This window comes from Crocodylus siamensis, chromosome 5 (assembly GCF_052110815.1).
Source record: "Crocodylus siamensis isolate JL-2025a chromosome 5, ASM5211081v1, whole genome shotgun sequence".
NCBI classification, from domain to species: Eukaryota; Metazoa; Chordata; order Crocodylia; family Crocodylidae; genus Crocodylus; species Crocodylus siamensis.
This window is the reverse complement of record NC_143399.1, coordinates 128944678-128965286: the sequence shown is the minus strand read 5'-3', so window position 1 is coordinate 128965286 and position 20609 is coordinate 128944678. Positions and strand designations below refer to the sequence as shown.

The following is a 20609-nucleotide window of genomic DNA, read 5'->3' as shown; positions in this document are numbered from 1 at the left end:
GGGGGTGGGAAGGGGTGTGTGTGCGCGTGCGTGCGTGCAGTAAATAAATATGGTAAGTACTACTGGGGTTAAAAAGGCATGAGATATTGGCAGATTGCAAAATGAAGTTCCTTTGCTGTATTCAGCTTTTCAATCAAAGTAATCAGAAAGTCAAAATAAGAATCAGCATGGTAAGTACATCACAGCTGATAACAGGATTGTGGCAAATATTTACTACATGTAATAGCTTACTTTGGATCTTATCTCAAACTTCCTATTTTCCATGCAACCACTCCTCCAACTACACTATCAGGCAGAACATATTTTTCCTGCATTCCATACCAATCAGATACAGCACAGTGAGAGAAACAGATGTCAGTCTTGACCATTTTTACATGAATTTGCAATCTAAATTTGTCAGCATAGCCTGGAATATTCCAAAGAAATACGTGGGGATGAAGACACGTTGTTTGCTAAAGAAACAGTAAGGAGGTAGGAAGGTGTCAAGCTAGGAAGTACTACCATCATGTTATAAAGTCTACTACAGACCACCTAAGGCAGGGGTTTTTAACCTTTTTTGGTCGGTTGTACCCCGGCAGCCAGTCAATAAGCCAGTGGGAAGGGGTTGCGGAGGGGGGAAGGGGGTTGGAAGTGCCAATGGCACGCTGCAGCAAAACTGGAAGTGCTGGAGGTGCAAAGTGCTGGCAGACCCATTCCCCACTTTGCACCACTGCTGCATACCCCCTGGGGCCTTCCCAAGTACCCCCAGGGGTACGCATACCCCAGTTGACAATCCCCAACATAAGGGAAAGACACATTAGGAAGCAAGATAAAACTACATCCAAAACAATGTTATACATTTTTTTCATAAAATGTATTTACAGTAAAAGCTGTGTTATCTGGCACTTTACCATCCAAAATGCTCTATTAACTGGCATGCCGATCAACACAGCAAAAGCAAAGCCACCTGCTGATCAACACAACGAAAGCGAAACCGGAAGTCCCACCGTGGCACTTCCAGTTTCGCCGCTGCAAGCTGAGTCCCATTTCTTCCTCGTGGACCACAACCCGGGGCAAAGCAGCCTGTATGGGGCCCCACTCCTTGTCCCCAGCACACTGACACCAGGGAGTGAAAGCCCTTGCACAGCGATGGCATCCTAAATTCACATCTGGATATTTCAGAGCCACCATTCTCTTCTACTTGTGTTCCAGTCTTTTTCAGTAGGTCATGCTGACAGACATAATTTACTAACCAAAAACAGCAATTTCCATTACATGCTTGCTTAATGCTGTAGTAATGGTTCAAAACAACAAAACAGAACAGAGCACCTGAACAATTCTAGAATTATTTGTTGAACATATTTTGAGCTATTATTTGTCAAAATGGAAGATGAATATAACATAGGAATACTGACAAACAGCTTCTTTGGGCTCTCATCTGACCTACTATCTCAGGGGAAGGTAATTATTTCACCTGGAGGGCTCCTAAATAAGTTTTGGTGAGCTGTCAAGGGCTGCAAGGGTGGCACCACCCCTTGACAAGTGCCCTGCCCCCTGGTCACCATCTTGGAACTGGACGTCCTGCTCCCTAACCCCTGGCCTTCATCACCATAAGTCTCTCCCCTTACCTCCAGAAGTACTCCTTTTTGTGTGTAGCAGTGAGCAGGGCTCCCCACAGAGGTATGTGGGTGTGTATGTAGTGGATGTGGAGTTGGGGGGGGTAAGGGGTGCAGTGATTGTGGGATGTGTGACTGTGTGGGGGAGGGTGTGATTTGGTTTGTGAAGGATGTTTGAGGGTATGGTGAGGTGTACATGGGAGCTCCCCGCATGCACTCCCTTAAGGCGAACAGCTCCCACCCACACCAGGCAACAGCCCGGAGCCCATGCACCCTGCAGCACCTCCCCACCACCACCAACAGCACACAGCCCCAGCCTGGCCCACACTGCCTAGTTATGACATATCCTGACACCCCGGGCAAACAATGGGACTGGTGGTGGCTCTGTGGCTGGACTGCCTATCTAGGCAGCCTAGCTGCTTCCAGCTGCTGCCACCCAGTGTGCCCCATGCCTCCTCTGGACTCACCTGTCAGGCTCAGCAGTGGCAGCAGCAGGCACAAACTATTGCTTGGCGTGGGGGAAAAGCAGTGGTGACAGTGCAAAGCAGCTGCAGGGCATCCCAGGCAGCAGTGACACAGGGCAGCCCAGCACTGAGTGGACTCCAGAGGTGCACTATTGTTAAGGTGTACCAAGAACTGCCCAGCAGCGGTGAGGGGGAGGGACTGCTTTTCCCCCATTCCAAGCAACAGTTTCTGCCCCACACTGCTACTGAGCCTGGACAGGCGAGTCCGGAACAGGCGCGGGGCACAATGGGTCGAGGCTGTGTGTATGGGTAGAAAGGCAGTCCTAGAAAGGCAGTACAGCCACAGAGCCACCCCAGCCCCACTGCATGTCCAGGAGGTGGCAGAACGTGCCATGGCCAGGTGGTGCCTGGGCCAGGCAGGACCAAGGGACCTGCTGTGGGCCAGATTCGGCCCAAGGGCCGTATTTTGCCCACCCCTGTACTAGTCCACGTACATTCAACTTTTACCCTTATCTTCCTCATACTGTTTAGACATTTCCAGACCTCAGTTATGTGAAAGAATATTTCTTTCCATAAAACTCAAACATGAATTTTTAGTCTCCACCCGAAGAATTAGAAACTACATAATTTCTACAGACCAAATACAGAAATGGCATCATATTGGAAACGTTTTAAATGCCATCAAAACAATATAAAAGTGATACAATTGTTTTGCTCCAATCTCCATCCCCATGAGTATTATATAGCATGAAGAACGTAGTAACAAAATAATTACTGCATATTTTGTACCCCAAACCATCTATTTTACTATCTTACTAGCAACAGACCTAAATTCATCTCTGCTGTTGCTGTCGCAGAGGATCAACAAGGAGGATCCTTTACACTAGTTTAGGATATCAGAATTCCTTTCTCTGAAGCAGCTTTGCCATAACAGCACATGTTTGATACATTAAGGCAGTTCCTATGGTCCATCCAGTCCTATGCATCTTGTTTCTAAGACAAGATAATAATGGATGTTTCAGAAGAAGATGCAAAATATCTTGCAATAATCAGATGTGTGATAACTTTCCTTCCCTCAATGCTTCATCCCAATCTCTAGTAGTGATCAAATGGTTTAAGACCCAAAGCAAAGTTGTAACTCTTCATAATGATTTTATTATTATATACTATCACTGTTAATATCCTTTTTATCTATAATCCACCAGTTCTTTTTTAAACTTGTTTAACTTCTTGGTGTACAATCCACATATGTTCGTTAATGTGTTACCTTTTGTTTTCAATCTGCCACCCTTAGTTTTACTTCCAAACGTGTTATGCAGAGGAACTATGTAACGCCAGCATGAAATAAAAACACTAACATGCATTTAGAAGGTCTGCCTACCTTACTTTCAAGCCTTCCAAAGGGATATCCAATAACTACCAATAGCTTGTAGTGTACTTCTACTACTGCAAAGTACAGCTTTATTGGCAAAGAAAGCAAATGGGAGAGGCCGACCACATGGATAACAGAGAAGGTACAAGCAGACAGGAAGAAACAGCATCATAAATATAGCAGAAGGGGCACAATTCAAAGCTAATAATTTTGATATCATGAACCATATTAGAAGTTATTTGATATTTAGAACCTGATTATTTAAATGTGTGTACAATACTTGGATGTTGATTTTAATGTAGTTCAGCAGGACCTCATGGGTACCAACAGTGAGCTTAACCCAACACTGCAAAAGCAAACCGAATAAAGCCATTTCCTAGTGCTAGTACTATATCAACTATCTGGACTAGAGAGACTTGTATCATCATTCATCACATATGTATCAAATCATTTCAAGGAATGAGAAAGTTGCATATTGTTCATTATATACGTTGGCCATTTGTTTTTCCCTTTTTTTTTTTTTTGGTATATAACTTACCTTTGCTCCTTTAATTTCTCCATGACTTCGCTTCATTTCACATCAGCATTTTTTCTTTTATGATTTTTAGCATCTGTTCTCTTAATTTCCCTGAGGTTTCCATTTTCATGTAAACTGTCTACACTAGTATTATTTTTGGCCACATACATACAAGACAGCAAATGTCTACATGCTGCCTTCAGAGAGAAGCAACAGCACAGTCCTTCAGGAGCCCAGGGCACCACTCTCCCTGCCAAAAGAGACAGTGTATCACATGGGCTGAATGCTACTGCTCCAGTCAAACAGAGAGTAGAACATGTCCCCTTCACAGTCCCCACATTGTGCTTCAGGGAGACAAAGGCTGACTGAACAATCTGGATCAACCAATAAAGACTGCTTTATGCACTGCTGCCATATGTTGCCACGCACATTGAAGAAGTCTGCAGAGCATGCCACGATGTGCACAGGGCTGTACAGAGTCAGCACTGCAAGCTCTCTGCTCTTCAAAAGCTCAGCATTCAAATGTTTGTTCAGGGATCTCCAAGTAGGATTTTCTACCAGGAGAACAAACCCAAGAGAATTCTCCCAGATCATTTGAACATGTGAACACAGCCTTTACAGACGCATGTTTTTTTCTGAGACCGGTGCTGCTTCCTCAATAGTGGAAGTATAAGGGTAACTGGGGTTGTCATTGTATTAATATCACATTATCAAGATCAGATCTCTATCACTCACACTGTAAAATGGTTTCCATCCTCTACAATGAAGCTACTTTTACTGAAGTGACTAACTTAACTGTTTTACAGACAATCTAAAGATTCTATTCTACATATTCTCCCACCTCTGTTGTTTCTGGCATATCAGAGCACTACCTTCTCTTGCACTCACTCACCTCTTGAGGTCTGCAACTCTACAATATTCATGGCCTCCAAATTCACAATCCACTCCACCTCTACCAGAGATGCAAAACGTAACTGCCATTGACACCAATTATAAATATCTTAGTAACAATGTAAGAAAATGCCCCATCTATCCTTCTAGCATCATCCTGCAACTCTGCCACCCTTCCAGCCTATCATGTTTAACAGACAGTATGAATTAATGAATTAAAATCTGAAGTTTCATTAGGGCACATTCCCCTCAACAAAATTAATTTGTTAAATAGCAAAACCTGTAAGCTGGGAAATTCTGGAGTACGCTCAAGCAGGCTTCATTAAAAGACCTTCATTTCTCTCTCATATGAGAGAAATCAGACTACCACTCAACCCAAAGGTAGTCTATTTTTTTTTTAAAGTATGCATGCATTGAAGCAAGTATCAATGCTTTAAAATAGCATGCAAATAAAATGAATTTTGTGTAGAAAAAAAACTGAACTGTTGTAAGATGACAGGCCAAGAGCCACAAAATTCCACCATTTACACACCAAGCTTTTGTGTATCCTTGTAATTAATTACTTTTTTTTATTATTATTATTTTAAGTTAGAAATAGCTGTTTTAATGACACACACGTTTTTAAAAACATGCTGAAATATAAGCACCCAGGAAAACTTTCATTTTAAAAGGTTCTATTGAAGGATAAAGGAGGTATTTGTTGTCATTTCCAAACAATTTTTGTTGTTGTAGAAGGCAAGGTTGTGGGGAAGGGAGTAAATGTTATGTAGGAGCATACGAAAAAATCTTATGTTCAATATTTTAACACTACAAGACTCCTTCAAGTGCCCACACAGTATGTTTGGTAGAATTTAAAACAGATGGGCAAAGTTATAAAGTATCATCACTTCTAAGCAAGTTATTCCAAACTAACCCACCCCAAGTTAAGATTGGCACAATGCATCTTACACCACCTTACCACTATTAAATTAACATAAACAGAATGAATAAAAACCTTTTTATAATTGGAACATTCTATAAAAGTAACTGTAAGTTATCCGTGTTCTTTAGATTATGAGGAGACAGCTTTGCCTTCAAAAAGAAACTACATACTTGGGTACAAGGATACAAGCAGCAACTATGGATCCATCTGTGCCAGGAGCAAGAAGCAAGTGGAGACACCAGAATGGCAGCTTCTCTCCCAGCCGGTTAAATCTCTAGATTTTGGCTGATCAGCCAAGGGAGGGCAAGTGACACTGAAGAGTCTACTTAGCCCCAGCATTAGACTGCAACTGAAAAAGTCTTTTTTTCCTTCATTCTGTCATCCCAAAACAAGGTGTGTATTTTAATTGGGAGTGTGCACTATATGAGAAAACAACAGTCAGTTTATATTCTTAAATAGTAAATTTAATATGGAAACGATTTAAAAATACACATCTAAGAACTTTGTTATCACTCAGCAGAGCAAAACCGTATTATCAGTTTTTCTATTTTAAAATGTTATTCCATTTGCTAAAATAAACTGTTAGATGGGAGAGGCATGGACCACTTTATTTACGATAGGGTGTTTACAAAGATACACAGAAAGGACTACTGAAATCTCAAAATCCACTAATTAACAGTTCAGATCCCTCATTATGTCAAATGTCTCCTTCCTTGCATCAACACAGTACTTATGTAGGAGGAGAAAAACTGCAAGAGCATTATCGTTCAAGAGGACAGAAATAGGAACATAAGAGAATTATAATTATAAAAATCTCTGTAGGAAGCTACTGAAGTGAAAGTGTCAAAAGATGAGGATTGGCTTTCCAAGATTTCATAGATTTCATAGACATTAGGGCTGGAAGGGACTTCGGGAGATCATCAAGTCCAGCCCCCTGCCCAAAGGGCAGGAAGTCAGCTGGGGTCATAGGATCCCAGCAAGATAAGCACCCAATTTACTTTTGAAGGTGGTCAATGTATGTGCTTGAACCACCTCTGCTGGCAGACTGTTCCAGACCTTGGGGGCTCGGACAGTAAACAAATTCTTCCTTATGTCCAGCCTGAAACGGTCTTGCAGGAGTTTGTGACCGTTCGACCTCGTCATCCCATGGGGCGCTCTGGTGAACAAACGTTCCCCCAGATCCTGGTGGTCACCCTGGATAAATTTATAGGTGGCCATCAGATCACCCCTGAGCCTAACCTTTTCCAGGCTAAAGAGTCCCATGGCTCTCAGCTTGTCATCGTAAGATCTGTTTTCCTGACCTCTGATCATGCGCGTGGCTCTCCTCTGGACTCTCTCAAGCTTCTCCACATCCTTTTTGAATTGTGGAGCCCAAAACTGGACGCAATACTCCAGCTGCGGCCTCACCAAGGCCGAGTACAAGGGGAGAATGACGTCCCGGGATTTGCTTGAGAAGCATCTATGGATGCAAGCCAGCGTTTTGGTCGCTTTACTAGACGCAGCATCGCATTGCAGGCTCATGTTCATCTTGTGGTCAATGATGACCTCCAAGTCTCTTTCTTCTGTACTGCTAACCAATGTAGCACTGCCGAGCCTATAAGGGTGCTGCAGGTTTTTCCTCCCAAGGTGGAGAACCTTGCATTTTTCAGTGTTAAACATCATCAGGTTCTCGTCTGCCCATTTGCTGAGCTTGTCCAGGTCAGCCTGGATCACCCGCCTGTCCTCTGGCGTGGATGCTTTGCCCCAAAGTTTGGTGTCATCGGCGAACTTGGCCAGTCCACTCCTGACTCCAATGTCCACATCATTAATGAAGATGTTGAACAGGATGGGTCCAAGGACAGAGCCTTGAGGGACCCCAATGGTCACAGGGCACCATGATGAGTGACTGCCATCAAATCACAACCCTCTGGGTCCGACCACGAACCCAATTTCCCAGCCAGCGGATCGTGGTGGAGCCAAGGCCACAACTGGGCAGTTTGGCCAAGAGGTGATCATGGGATACCAGATCAAAAGCTTTTTTGAAGTCAAGATATATGACATCAACCTCTTCTCCCTTGTCCAGGTGATAGGTCACCTGGTCATAGAAGGAAATGAGATTGGTCAAACGAGACCTACAAGCAACAAACCTGTGCTGGCTATCCCTTAGAATGTTAGCCTGGGCCAGTCCCTCAAGGATGGCCTCCTTAATAAACTTTTCTAGGATCTTCCCCAGGATAGAAGTCAGGCTAATGGGCCTGTAGTTAGCCGGATCCACTCTCCTCCCTTTCTTGAAGATCGGCACCACATTGGCCTTCTTCCAGTCTTCGGGCACTACACCAGAGCGCCAGGAGTTTTCAAAGATCCGTGCCAGGGGCTGGGCTATGACGCTCGCCAGCTCCTTGAGTACCCTGGGGTGCAGGTTGTCAGGGCCGGCTGACTTGAAGGTATCCAGCTTCTCAAGGTGTTCCTTCATGAGGTCAGCATTTCTGGAGGGTAGGGGATCCCCCATCACCCAGATTTCCCTGTCCCATAGCAGGCATGGGCATCCCATGTGACTGATGAAAGACTGATGCAAAGTATCCATTTAATAGGTTGGCTTTTTCCTGGGCGTCAGTTGTCAGTTGCCCCATCTGGTTTAGCAGGGGTCCAACATTGCCCTTGCTTTTCCTCCGGCTCCCCACATATCTGAAAAAGGACTTTTTGTTGTCCTTGATGCCTGAAGCTAGTTGGAGTTCAGTTGCAGCCTTGGCTTTCCTGGTTTGCTCCCTGCAGGACCGGACCAACGCGGAGTAATCCTCCTTGGAGGTGAATCCTGTCCTCCATCCTTTGTAGGCTTTCCTTTTTAGCCACAGGAGGTCCGCTAGGTCCCTGGAGAGCCAGGGGGGCTGCTGTGCCTTCTTGCTGTCTTTCCTCCATGTTGGGACAGATTTGAACCCCCAGTCAGATCTAGAAGTTTAACTTTTATATTCTTCCAGCTACCTAATATGCCCAAAAGAAAAGAGGGAAAGAGATCTTAATCTATAACCAAAAGAGAAATTGAAGACCACAGTTCACCACTATAATTAATCTGATGAAATGAGGTGATACTCCCAAAAGCTTATGCATCTCTACTTCGCCTTTTGCTTAACTTCAGACTAACACGGATAATCACACCTCTCTCTCTTAGCAGTAAATGCAGAAGTAAGTCACACAAGAAAGACACAAGTGTATAACTTAAAACCTTTGAGCTCCTATGCACATGTGCAGAGCCTGCTCCAACACACTGGAAATCCAAAGTGTTGGAGCAGACTCTATTAGTCAAATCTGCTGGAGCACAGAAATTCATGCACTGTGACAGAATTCCATGTCACATGCAGCAGCCTCCCAGTGCATCTCCACGCAGAAAAAAAATGGCGGTGAGCCACTCTGAAATAAAACACGTTCAATGAGCTTTAGTTCAAAACACCCCGCTGCCATGTTGTCAGCTCAAGGACCCTGACACATGATGCATGGGCACTTTTAATTAGCATAACTTGCTAATTAAAGCACCCAGCACCGCATCCCACAACACACACACACACACACAAAGTCAGTAATCTTTTTCAATTCAGCCTGTCAGTAATCTTTTTCAATTCAGCAGAGAATTAATTCGTGGATTTACCTTTAGATATAAACTGAAGTTTCACTGGCTCAAAGGGAACATAAAAACACTGTTTTTCTAAATTGAGGAATTAGGGTTTGATATTATAAACACACACACACAAACATACTAACCTGTAAAAGAATACATGTGTCTATGATGTACTTACCATAAGATTATAGCGTCAGGACTGTATCTAACCAAACTCAACCTAAACTATGTTCATTAACCATAGAAAAATCCTGCTATGCTTTTTGCATCTCATTAAGGCCATGAACAAGTATTCATTTCTAGTGGTAAAATATTTCTACTGCTAGAATGCTTCCAGGAAGGGGAGCAGTAAAGGCATTCAGCATACAATTGCTCCCTCTCTCCTGCTCCTCCCACCTTCCTCTGATAGGAGCAATCCTGGTCTAAGGGAAAGCATGGGAAGCACCAGCTGCTCCAGGACTCCTGTTTACAGAGGGACTAGAATACCACAGCAAAGCCTCTGCCCACTAGAAATGCTGGGGGCTGCATTCTCCACTGCTCAACTCCTCCCATGACCAGATGGAGGCAAGCAGTAGCTGCTCCCCAAACTTCCCCAGACCAGGTTCACTCCGATCTCAGGAAGGCATAGGTAGCATCTGCTCACCACTCAACTCTTCCTGGGCCACAGGAGAAGTCAAGCAGCAGGAAAGCCTTCAGTCACTTGGGAGCAAGTTCCATCAGGCTGGAGATGGGTTATTTTTATCCTAGAATCTGCAGAGGTCTTCCCAATAGAAATGTAACACCTGCACATAGCCTAGCGTTTTTCACCATTTTTCTCATGGGCATTTCATACTTCTAATAGTAGCCTCAAAACTGAGGGGACCTTGGTCAGCTCAGGACTGCTTCAGAAAACTGGGAAATGACAGCCAGTCAGTTTCACCAGTTATGAAGTTAAAAGGAAGTAAATTAAATTAGAAATCCAAGTGGAGTGCACAATAGGGCAATTATGTTATAATGACAAGAGAAGTGCCATGCAGTTTTTAATACTTAAACAATCTGTAAATAACCCATATTTTTTATAATGTAAGCAACAGGCAAAAAAGTTATAACTGGAATCAAGTAATGAAATTAAACGCTTATCCAGTACGCATACAAGTATCTGGAATATTGAGCTCATACAGCTAAGATGATGAAAAAAGGCATATTGCAGTACCACAAAAAAGTACTTTGGGTGATTTTCAAAGGTTCATGTAAGAGAGCAAAATTGTACGGATTTCAAAGATTTTTCATATTTTTCACCAACTATGTGTAGTTATTGGAAATACGCCATATGTCCTCTAGAGCAACTGTGACAATTTTAAGAGTGTACAATTCACTTAAATATTTACTGTTCAGTTTTTCAAAGCCAGTTCATTTGAACATTATAACGACCCACTGAATGCGGAAAACTGAATATAACGAATTGGTTAAACCTCTGCACATGGGTCAACAACTTGGGTGTGCCCTTGAACCTGTATAGTCATTTTCTGATTTCTCATTCAGATAGCTTAAACATAGGGACATACTCTATTAAAATCTAACAGCTATTTTAAAAACAAATTCTATTTGATGAAAAAGTGGTCCTACAGTTTTACTGATATAATAAGCAGCACACATCAGTGCAACTGGCAACTGATGAAAATTATGTTCACAGACTGACAATGAGATATACTGCCCCAAAACAACAGAACCACAAGAAGAATGGCAACAGACGCGTGTGGCTCTACACGGAGCTTCTAAAATGCCTCAAATGCAAAAGGAAAAAATACAGGCAAGATAAAGAATGAGCTGTACCTGGTGAAGGAGGCTAAATGCAACAAGAACAAATTCTATAGGATTGATGGCTAGAGAAGAAAGACGAAGGAACTTATGGACTCAGTGTTAACCGTTAGGGGGAGCTGCTAACAGAAGACACAAAGAAGGTAGAGCTACTCAACTGCTACTTTGCCTCAGTTTTCACACAAAAAAAGCTGCAGCCAGTCACCAAATAAAGATTTATCTGGATACAAATGAGGGCAAGCTGAGGGAAGAGGTAACAAAGGTCAGATGACCAGAGAGCTATTGATGGGTCTGAATGAATTAAAGTCTGAATGAACTTCCTCCCAGAGTCCTGAAGGAACTGGCAGAGAAGATCTCAGAGCTCTCGGCAATGATCATGAAGTCATGGGAGACAGGTCTCCCCAGAGGACTGGAAAAGGCCCAACATAGTGCCTCTCTTAAAGGCAAAAAGAAATACCCAAGGATTACAGGCTAGTTAGTCACCTCAACACTCGGGAAGTTACTGAAGCATATCCTAAGGAAGGCTATTTGCAAGCACCTGGTGGAGGAAAGGCTGATCACAAGCAGCCAGTATGGATTTATGAAAAATGAAGTGTCAAATAAGCTCGATCTTCTTTGACAAAGTAACTACATCGGTGGATGAAGGGAATGCTGTGGATATAGTATAGTGCATTTGGACTACAGCAAGCAGGGCCATCCCTGGGGGGAGGGAAAAATCAGGGCCACTGCCCTGGGCCCATGGTCAGTGCAGTAGACAGCCCGCCACAGCCACCACCGCTGCTGAACAGCACCAGTTCCAGCCACTCATCACCCTTCTCTCCCCCGCTCCACTGGCTCCGGGTGCTCACACCCCTCTCTGGGCCCTGCATAGGCTGATATGCCCCACACATCCCTAGGGATGGCTCTGACAGGCTTCTGACAAGGTCCTGCATGACCTTCTCATAAACAAACTGGAGAAATATGGGCTGGGCAAAATTAGTATGAAGGTGGATATACAATTGGGTCAATAGCTACAAGCAACGGGTAACTATTAACAGGTCCCTGTCAGAATGGCAGAAGGTTTTGAGTGGGGTCCCATGGGGGTGTGTGTCCTGGACCCAGTGCTGTTCAAGGTCTTTATTAAATTATTTGGATGCTAGCACAGAAAGCTTCATGCAGCAAATGTGCAGATGACAAATTGGAAGAACTGCGAACACAGACGATGCAAGTGAATTCAGAAGGATCTTGACAAATTGGAATGCCAGAGCTAGGAAGATGAAGTTCAATGTGGACAAATGCAAGGCGCTACACCCCAGGAGGAATAATCAAAAAACACAAATAAAATGGGCAACACCTGGCTGGATGGCAGCACTATGGAAAATGATCTGGGAGTCTTGGTAGATCAGACTCAATGTATTTGCAGTCTGATGTAGCCACACAGAAAACAAATGCAGTTTTGGGATACATCAAAAGAAGCATTAGGTGCAAGACACTGGAGCCTCCCTACTTGGCACTGGTTAGGCCTCAGCTGGAGTACTGTGTGCAGTTTTGGGCTCAACACTTTTTCGCATTCTTTTTAAAGACAGAGAGGATCCAGTGGCAGACAACGAAGATAATGACTGTGTTGGAAAGTGAATTGCTGGAAAGCGAGGAGAGACGGAAAAGGCAACTGAGAGGACATGACAACAGTCTTCAGATACTGCTGCCATAAAGAGGGAAAGTACCTTTTCTCTCTTGCTGCAGAGAAAAAGATTCAGTCCAATGGCTTGAAATTGCACCAGAGCAAGCTTAGATTGGGTATCTGGACAAACTTCTTCACTATTAGGTGAGGCTGCCGAGGGAAGTTGTAAATACCTTCAATGGATGGAAAGTCCAAGAAGAGGTTGGACAGCCACTGGTTAGGGATAACCTAGGTAATAGCAGTGCCTGTGTTCTACTACGGGTATTTTCCATGCTTCTGGGCTTTGCCGGTTCCCCTCCCTCCCACTTCCTGCTAAATGTGTGAGGGTGTTTTTAAGCCTTCCTCAGAGGCACTCAGTGTTGGCTACAGCCAAGGCTGGGGACCTCGACTGGGGTGTGCCAATGCTTCAGCCAGAGGTTCCTGGCTGGAGGGTCTTGCCCTCCACTCAGGTTCAAACTGATCACCACATTTCGGGGCCAGTAAGGAATTTTAGCCCACAGTCAGTTTGCTACAGACAGTGGGGGGAGGGTGGGGGTTGCCTTCCTCTGTAGTGGGGGTATGGCCGTTTACCTGGCATCTCCTGTAAAAGTAGTTCCCAAACTGTGGGTCATGACCACAAACAGTTGCAACTTCATCAAATGGAGGTGTGGGGGTGAGGGACTATGGGTTGGGAGTGAGGGGCCATGCTGAAGAAATGGAGTCATGCTGAGGTAATGGAGCCAGAAATGGGGTTATGCTGAGGAAAAGTTTGGGAAGCACTAATATAGTGACAACATTTTATAGGAGCTGGACATTGACTGCCATGGTTCCCCGGCTTTACTTGTGGCTGGTTAAGGTGTGAAGTCTGTGTTTCATAGATGTTAGGGTTGGAAGGGACCTCAGTAGGCCATCGAGTCTGACCCCCTGCCCTGGGCAGGAAAGAGCGCTGGGGTCAGATGACCCCAGCTAGGTGCTTGTCCAGTCTCCTCTTGAAAACCCCTAAGGTAGGGGAGAGCACCACTTCCCTTGGAAGCCCATTCCAGATTCTGGAAACCCTTACTGTGAAGAAGTTCTTTCGTGTGCAACCTAAATCTGCTTTCCATCAATTTGTGGTCATTGTTCCTAGTTACTCCAGTGAGTGCCCTAATAAACAGAGCATCTCCTATTCCCTGCCATCCTCCCCTATGAATTTGTAGGCAGCCACAAGATTGCCTCTCAGCCCTCTCTTGAAAAGGCTGAAGAGATCTAGGTCCCTCAGTAGGCCCTTGCAGGCCCTCCTTATAGGCCCTTGCCTGCAGGCCTCTGACCGTACAAGTGGCCCTCCTCTGAACCCTCCCAAGATTCTCCACATCCCTCTTGAAGTGCGGCGCCCAAAACCTGATGCAGCACTCCAACTGTGGCTTGACCAGTGCCGCATAGAGGGGAAGGATCACCTCCTTGAACCTGTTTGTCATGATAAAGTGCAGCTAGCCTTATTGATCACTCCGTCACATTGATGACTCACGATCATTTTGGAATCAGAGACACCCACACCCTGTCACACATCCCAGCAATTTGTCCCCCCCACACCACCCCACAAACCCCATACACACCCATACCCCACATATCCACACCCCCTCCACATGCTCCCTCACCGTACAACCACACCCCCACATTTATTCCCCCACAAAACCCCCACACAGATTCACACCCCCTCCACAAACCTATACCCATCCCCATGTCCTCCACTCCCCAACAATATAGAAGAGTAAGACTTCATTTTAAGCTACTGTGCAATCACCTCTATGTACACTACATAAACACATGTAAATCAGGACAAAAATATTTTTTGAAATCAAATTAATGAATGTTGTAGATGTTTGATTTTTAGAATATGATTTGGTATTTTTCTGGTTCTGAGATGGCAAAACCCCTTGCTGAAAGGAGTACTCCTGGGGGCAAGGGGAGAGACTTCTGGTGGCAAAGGTTGGGGGTTTGGGGGCAGGACTTCCAGTCCCAAGATGGCGATCAGTGGGCAGGGCACCTGCCAGGGGGCAGGACTACCCAAGTGGCCCTCAACAGCTTGTCAATAATAATAATTGCCCACTCCTGACTTGCATTGTTTTATTCTACGTGAATGTATCTACTATCAGAACCAGCCAACAGGTGGTTGTCTCTTGGTAAGGTCTGCGTTAAGACTGTTGAGAACTGTTTCTGCTGCTGTCCTATGGATATGGAAGTGTTTCACTTCCAGTTCCTTAATCTAACACCGTTTTTTTGTTTGTTTGTGTTTTATGAACTTTAAGGGCAATGTATTTACTAGCAACTTGGCAGGAGGAACAAAGATTTGGAAGAATATTTCATTTTTAAAAGCTTTTGGTTCTGCTGTCTTCCACTGCATTTTAAAAACACTGATTTCATATTCTAGCAGCACATACTCTTCTGTCCACAAGCTACTTCCACAACATACATGCTAGTATTTTTTTTTCTCTTTTTAGACAAATTACACATTTGCCATCAGAATAAGATGGTTAAATATTAAGAAGAGGGGGAATATTTCAAAGAAAGCTGTAAAAGATAGATTCTTTTAGTACCTTCTATATTCAAATATGATTTTTGTAACAAGTACTGTCTCCATAAATACAGCAGGATTCTCTTATGAACATTTAATTCTATCAATTAATTTTAATGGAACACACACAACAAAAATAATTACTATTTTCACATCAAACTATATTTTATAACAACTCATTCTGAATATAAGTAGCTGTTTTTTCTCACTGACATAAACCTCTTATAAAACTGCTTAAGTCTGAATGGGTGGGACAGTGGTAACAGACAGTACTCTGCATTTTCTTCCAACTACATTGTTATATAGGGCAGGGGTCAGTGACACATGGCCTATGGAGCCACTGGATCTGGTCTGCAGGGCCAAAAGGAATTTGCCAGTGCTCATGCCCTTGCCGTTGCTTGCACCAGGGCTGAACAAGGACCTGCACTGGGGCTGGTCAACTTCCAGCTACACCTGTGGTCCTGCCGTTTGTCTCTGCTCCCCCCACCTGCAAGTTATGCACATACCTCCCCCCACGTTTTAAATTTAAAATATATCATTTCTCAAACATACCTAAAACTACATACATCTTCAGTGTTATATCTTCCCACCCAGAAGTATCATTACGTTGTACAATATCCAAATTTTTCACAAAGTACTAAATCAGATTAAAGACTTAGTAAGAGACCATCTTCCGTTTCAAGAGACAAATGTCAGGGAACAGTAAGACAGGGTATAAGTGTTCGCATACTTTAGGATTTTATTTCTTAATAGTAAAGGAACATGTTAAAAAGCAGAAAGTGTTATGCATAACTAGTAAGGGTTATGCATTATTAATAAAAGGAATTAGGTGGCCAGTTTACTTTAGGCTCTGAGATCAATCTAGAATATGACGATCGCTCAAAGCTAGTATGAAATACCTTGCAAATAAGATGCAATTGTATTAAGAAATCCCAGTGGTAAGTAGATAAGCTTTCCCTTCCATGGGTATGAAGCAACAGGAATAGGCTAATTATTCAGATACATTAGGATTTAACAAGTGTGCCCTCTGAGAAATATGATTTTGAGTTTAGACAGTCTCAGAACTCTAGATCTGATTATACAATATATTTGACATGGTATCTGAAGAAAACTAAAATAGGTCTTCAATCTTCATCTGCTTCACAATTCTAGTTTTAACCATAACATTTTATCCTTATTCTGTTTTTCTTAGTAAAAAATCTTAGCAGAACAACTCTGCCTCTAAAGCAACAGAAGAGAACAGTACTAATTAGCATCCAACAACATGAAAAACAAATCTTGACAAAAATCTCTGTATTCCTAGCTGAAGAGGAGTGGCCTACATCGATGATGTAGTATGCTGCAATTGTTAGCTATGCCTAAAATCCCTAATCTTGTTACCAACAGATAAAAACAGAAATGCATTATCCTCTTCAAAGAGCAGCTCAAAAGAAATCCTGTTCCAAGAAAGGTTCTGGACTAACTTTCCTCAGCAGCCTCAGATTCCGATTTGCAGATCACACACCTACATTCACAAAAGCATGTCCTGATAAATAAGAGACTGAATATTGTCATGCTGGCGTGTATTAAATGCAGTGAAACTGAAAAGCGGTAATATTTTTTCATGTTGCACTCCTCAAACAGAAGACTGAAGGTGTTACGGTAGTTAACCTGGAAGGAAACAGCCTGACTACTCTTCTCCTGTAATCATTATCTAAATTAATACTGGAAATAGAAATAAAATTAAGGCTGAAAATTGATTCAACTCTCTCAGTTTACATTTCTTCATCCTTCTTCAGAAAACTCTGAGAAAAATATGAAAAGAAAATATTGTTCTCTCAAGACCTGAAACTCAAATACCTGAAAAATCTGTGTAGGAAAAATGATATAAATTATGTAATCGTTAACATCTCTATGGCTAAATGCATATACCAAATATCACAGGGTTTATTTTTAATCAAAGCTGATTGACTCAAGTGTATAGTGAATTTAATAGCACTTTTCTCAGTCGTGTGTGTGTTATATTTTTCAGGATAATACCAAGAACTGAGAACTAAAAAAAAGGCTTCTCCAATCCACAGACTGACACAATGGATGTATTTATTCCTTTCTTCTGGAAAAGAAAAGCTACAGTTAACTATAACATTTGTAGTATTTGAGAGTTTAAAAACAAGACTGAAGTTAGTCCTGTTAATATACTGCAAAAGTTAATTGGGTTAGCCCCAGCCTCTATAAAAAAAAGAAAGAAAACCAACCTGGCAAAATTTCCATTTAAATTATTTAAAAGAACGAAGAATTTTGCTGTATTTACTAATGTGTTCTTTATTCTAATCATTCCCCACCATAGTATGAAAAGACCAGATTCTTTATAAATGTAGTAAGCAGTTGTCTTATGTAAGACGAACAGCTAAATAATCATCCTACATACTGTTAATTGTATCTGGCATTATTGCTCAAAGCTCCTACACAGAACATCAGCTGACTGCTTGAACAGTATTTTGTTCTTAGTGCTTCTGTTAATGACGAATCAAATCATACAGAAGAGCTCTACAACCACCCCCAGTGCTATAAACCTGCAGCCAGAGAGCAGCAGAAAGCTTGGAGCTTTGTTTATTTGTTAACAAGCTATGGTTTATAGCCTTTATCTGCAAGTTATCAGAACCCATATTCACAATATTCATGTAAGTAGCACCTTATGGAAAAACAATACAGATGAAGATATTCCCCATAAAACCTCAGTTAAACTGTTTGAAATATGTTTCCCCTCTAAACATAAAGTTATGATCTTTTTCCAAAGAAAATAATGCAGCTTACTATTCATAAGGAAAAACTAAAAACAACAAATGTTTGAAAGATCAAAAAACTATTTGGACCAACAGGGAAACAATGGCAAGTAACCCCTCTACTAAAAAAACAATACAAACAACAATACTAAATGGACTCAAAATACCAACAATACTTTATGTTTGGGGCTAGTAAACAATATGCAATCTTTTAAAAAAGAATAAAAGTGAATGTTATAGTGGGCATAGCATTATACTCCCAATACTTGCAAGGACCAGCCTAATAGAAAACTCAAGTCCAACCTCTACATAAGCTTCAGGCTTCCTTAAGAAAAGAAACTCTCAAGGAGGTAGGCGTTTCAGCAAGATTCATGTATAAACCCAGGTATCATGTGTTGGAAAGTAATTTTTTTTCAATATACATAAACGCACACATAAATATAAAAATGTACAGTTCACAAAACTTATCTGAAAACGACTATACAGCTAGAAAGTTACCAATTTACTGTGGTCAGGCTACAGCCTGAAGAAAAAAAAAATGCAGAAGTGCCAGGCAAAGCCAAGTTACTACTAGTTTGTTATCTTTTCACATGCACTGTGTATAATAAAAGCAAAACCAATTTGTCCACAATATAATACTCCTTGTGCAAAACTGCCGTTGTACTTATGAATAAAGTAAAACTCCTCCATACATATAATTTTTCTTATTTTAGCCATATAACTAATCACATATTTCTTTATAAAAATATAGTATTTAGGCTAAGTGGCTTAGAACATACGCATTACTCTAAATTCAGTATCAGTTACTCATTTTTAAAAACAATCAGCACTTGAGTAGCATTTTTCATAAACCAGATATGAAAAATACAAAAATGCACATGGGAAACACCAAACTAATAATTATTACAGTTATACAATATGCAAGAAGTCCATAGACATTATTTTAAAATAATAAATTGAAAAAGAGCATACCCTCAGTGCCTAAAAGAAACCCTTCAGTTGCTTGCATCAACCTTGCATGATGGGACTCTGGCTCATGCTAACCACATCAGGATAAGATGTCAACCTGCCATGCTAAAGACTGTAACGCTCTTGACATGGTTAAACCTTGCTTTAAAAAAAAATTTTTTTTTAATCTGTCATACCTCCAGGAGCTGTCTTCACATGATAAAGATTCAGACACTGCCCTGTCATTTGCATACACATGACATGTCCTCCTCAACCCGATTTCACTCCCCATACAAAATGATGACAGATTTTGATACTTTGTTTACAGGGTAAATAGCTATTCTCCATTTTATTCACTTCACAGAAGCTCAAGTAAATTGAAAAAGGCAAAACTACATAAATAGCCTTTTCACAAAAAGCCCAGCTATACTGGTCCAAAAGATCTTGAAAACTAAAAGGCTGTTTCAATTCATATGAGTATACATGAAACAGGACATACCCAAGCCATAAAAAAAAAAAAAAAAAAAAAAATCTTACTCACCATCTCCAACAGCCATCATACAATTCAGATGCTGCTAAGAGCTTTCTGAATGAGCCAAGATATCAAATAACAGCAACTGAGTTATTATATGTATATGCCTGCGCCACACTCAACCCAGTGCAGCATGGAGACGGAGCACTGTGACCCAGTCAGATCTGCAGTTCTCTGCTGCAATAGCCAACAGCTGCTCCACCATTTCAAAATACAAGTCCTACCTCTTGCAGAAAAATCCCTTCAAACTAACATACCCAGTACCATTCCAGCTTAACTAGTCACGGTGCACATCTGATTAAACTGAGGTCTTTTTTTTATCTCTCTTCTAGCAGTCATTTTTGGGTTTTGTTTAAATAAGCCTCCTGTAGCCAATGAACATTGTACTATTGGAGACTTTTAATGTAATCATCAAAACACAAGGCATGTGTTCAGTAATCAGTTTTTGCCTCTATTCCCTAAAGATTTCTATGCAATCAGTGACAATCACATGATCTGATGGATTATTTGATTTGCATCTTTTAAAAGGGACTCTCTCATCCCTTTAGAACTATCCCATAATATTTATAAACAAAACTACAAGAACAGCACAAATAGTAATATTCCAAATCTTCTCAATTAACCTCTTATTGGGTAGAAACATTTCTGGTTGCTGTAAACAAATCACGTCAAAGGCAGACTATCAAAGGCTTCTCTGTGTATACAATGCTGGGTCATATTTAACGAGGACTGCCGCTGGTGGAGACGGTGACACAACCTCAACCAACCATGCAGCTGCAAAAAGGCTGCAATGTATCTTTTGTACAAGAGAAGCACAACAATTTTTTTTGCCAGTTCCATCGAGAAGCACACAAGAGCTTCCTAATACACAGGAAAGATAAAAAAATGCATACAAAATCTACCTTTATACAAAAGGAATTTAACCATTTGTTTCTCAGCAAATACCACTTCATGCTACTCCAACATAAAAAGAAACAGCAGACTTTTAGATAAAATCTGTACTTTGAAAAATGAAACAAGTATCATACTT

At 41.9% G+C, this 20609-nt stretch overlaps 1 protein-coding gene across 14 annotated transcripts in view; it reads right to left on the bottom strand.

The window, feature by feature from the left end:
- The window catches only part of CLASP2 (cytoplasmic linker associated protein 2), a 221824-nt gene that overhangs the window by 141255 nt on the left and 59960 nt on the right, over positions 1-20609 (bottom strand). The window contains exon 1 of one of the 14 annotated variants that reach the window (XM_090050335.1): positions 19589-19727. The exons of the other annotated variants lie outside the window; for them this stretch is intronic. Within the exon in view, the coding sequence (XP_089906461.1) occupies positions 19589-19607 (19 nt within the window). The 5' untranslated portion in view covers positions 19608-19727. Of the gene's footprint in view, positions 1-19588; positions 19728-20609 lie in introns of those variants that run through there. 14 annotated transcript variants of the gene reach the window in all.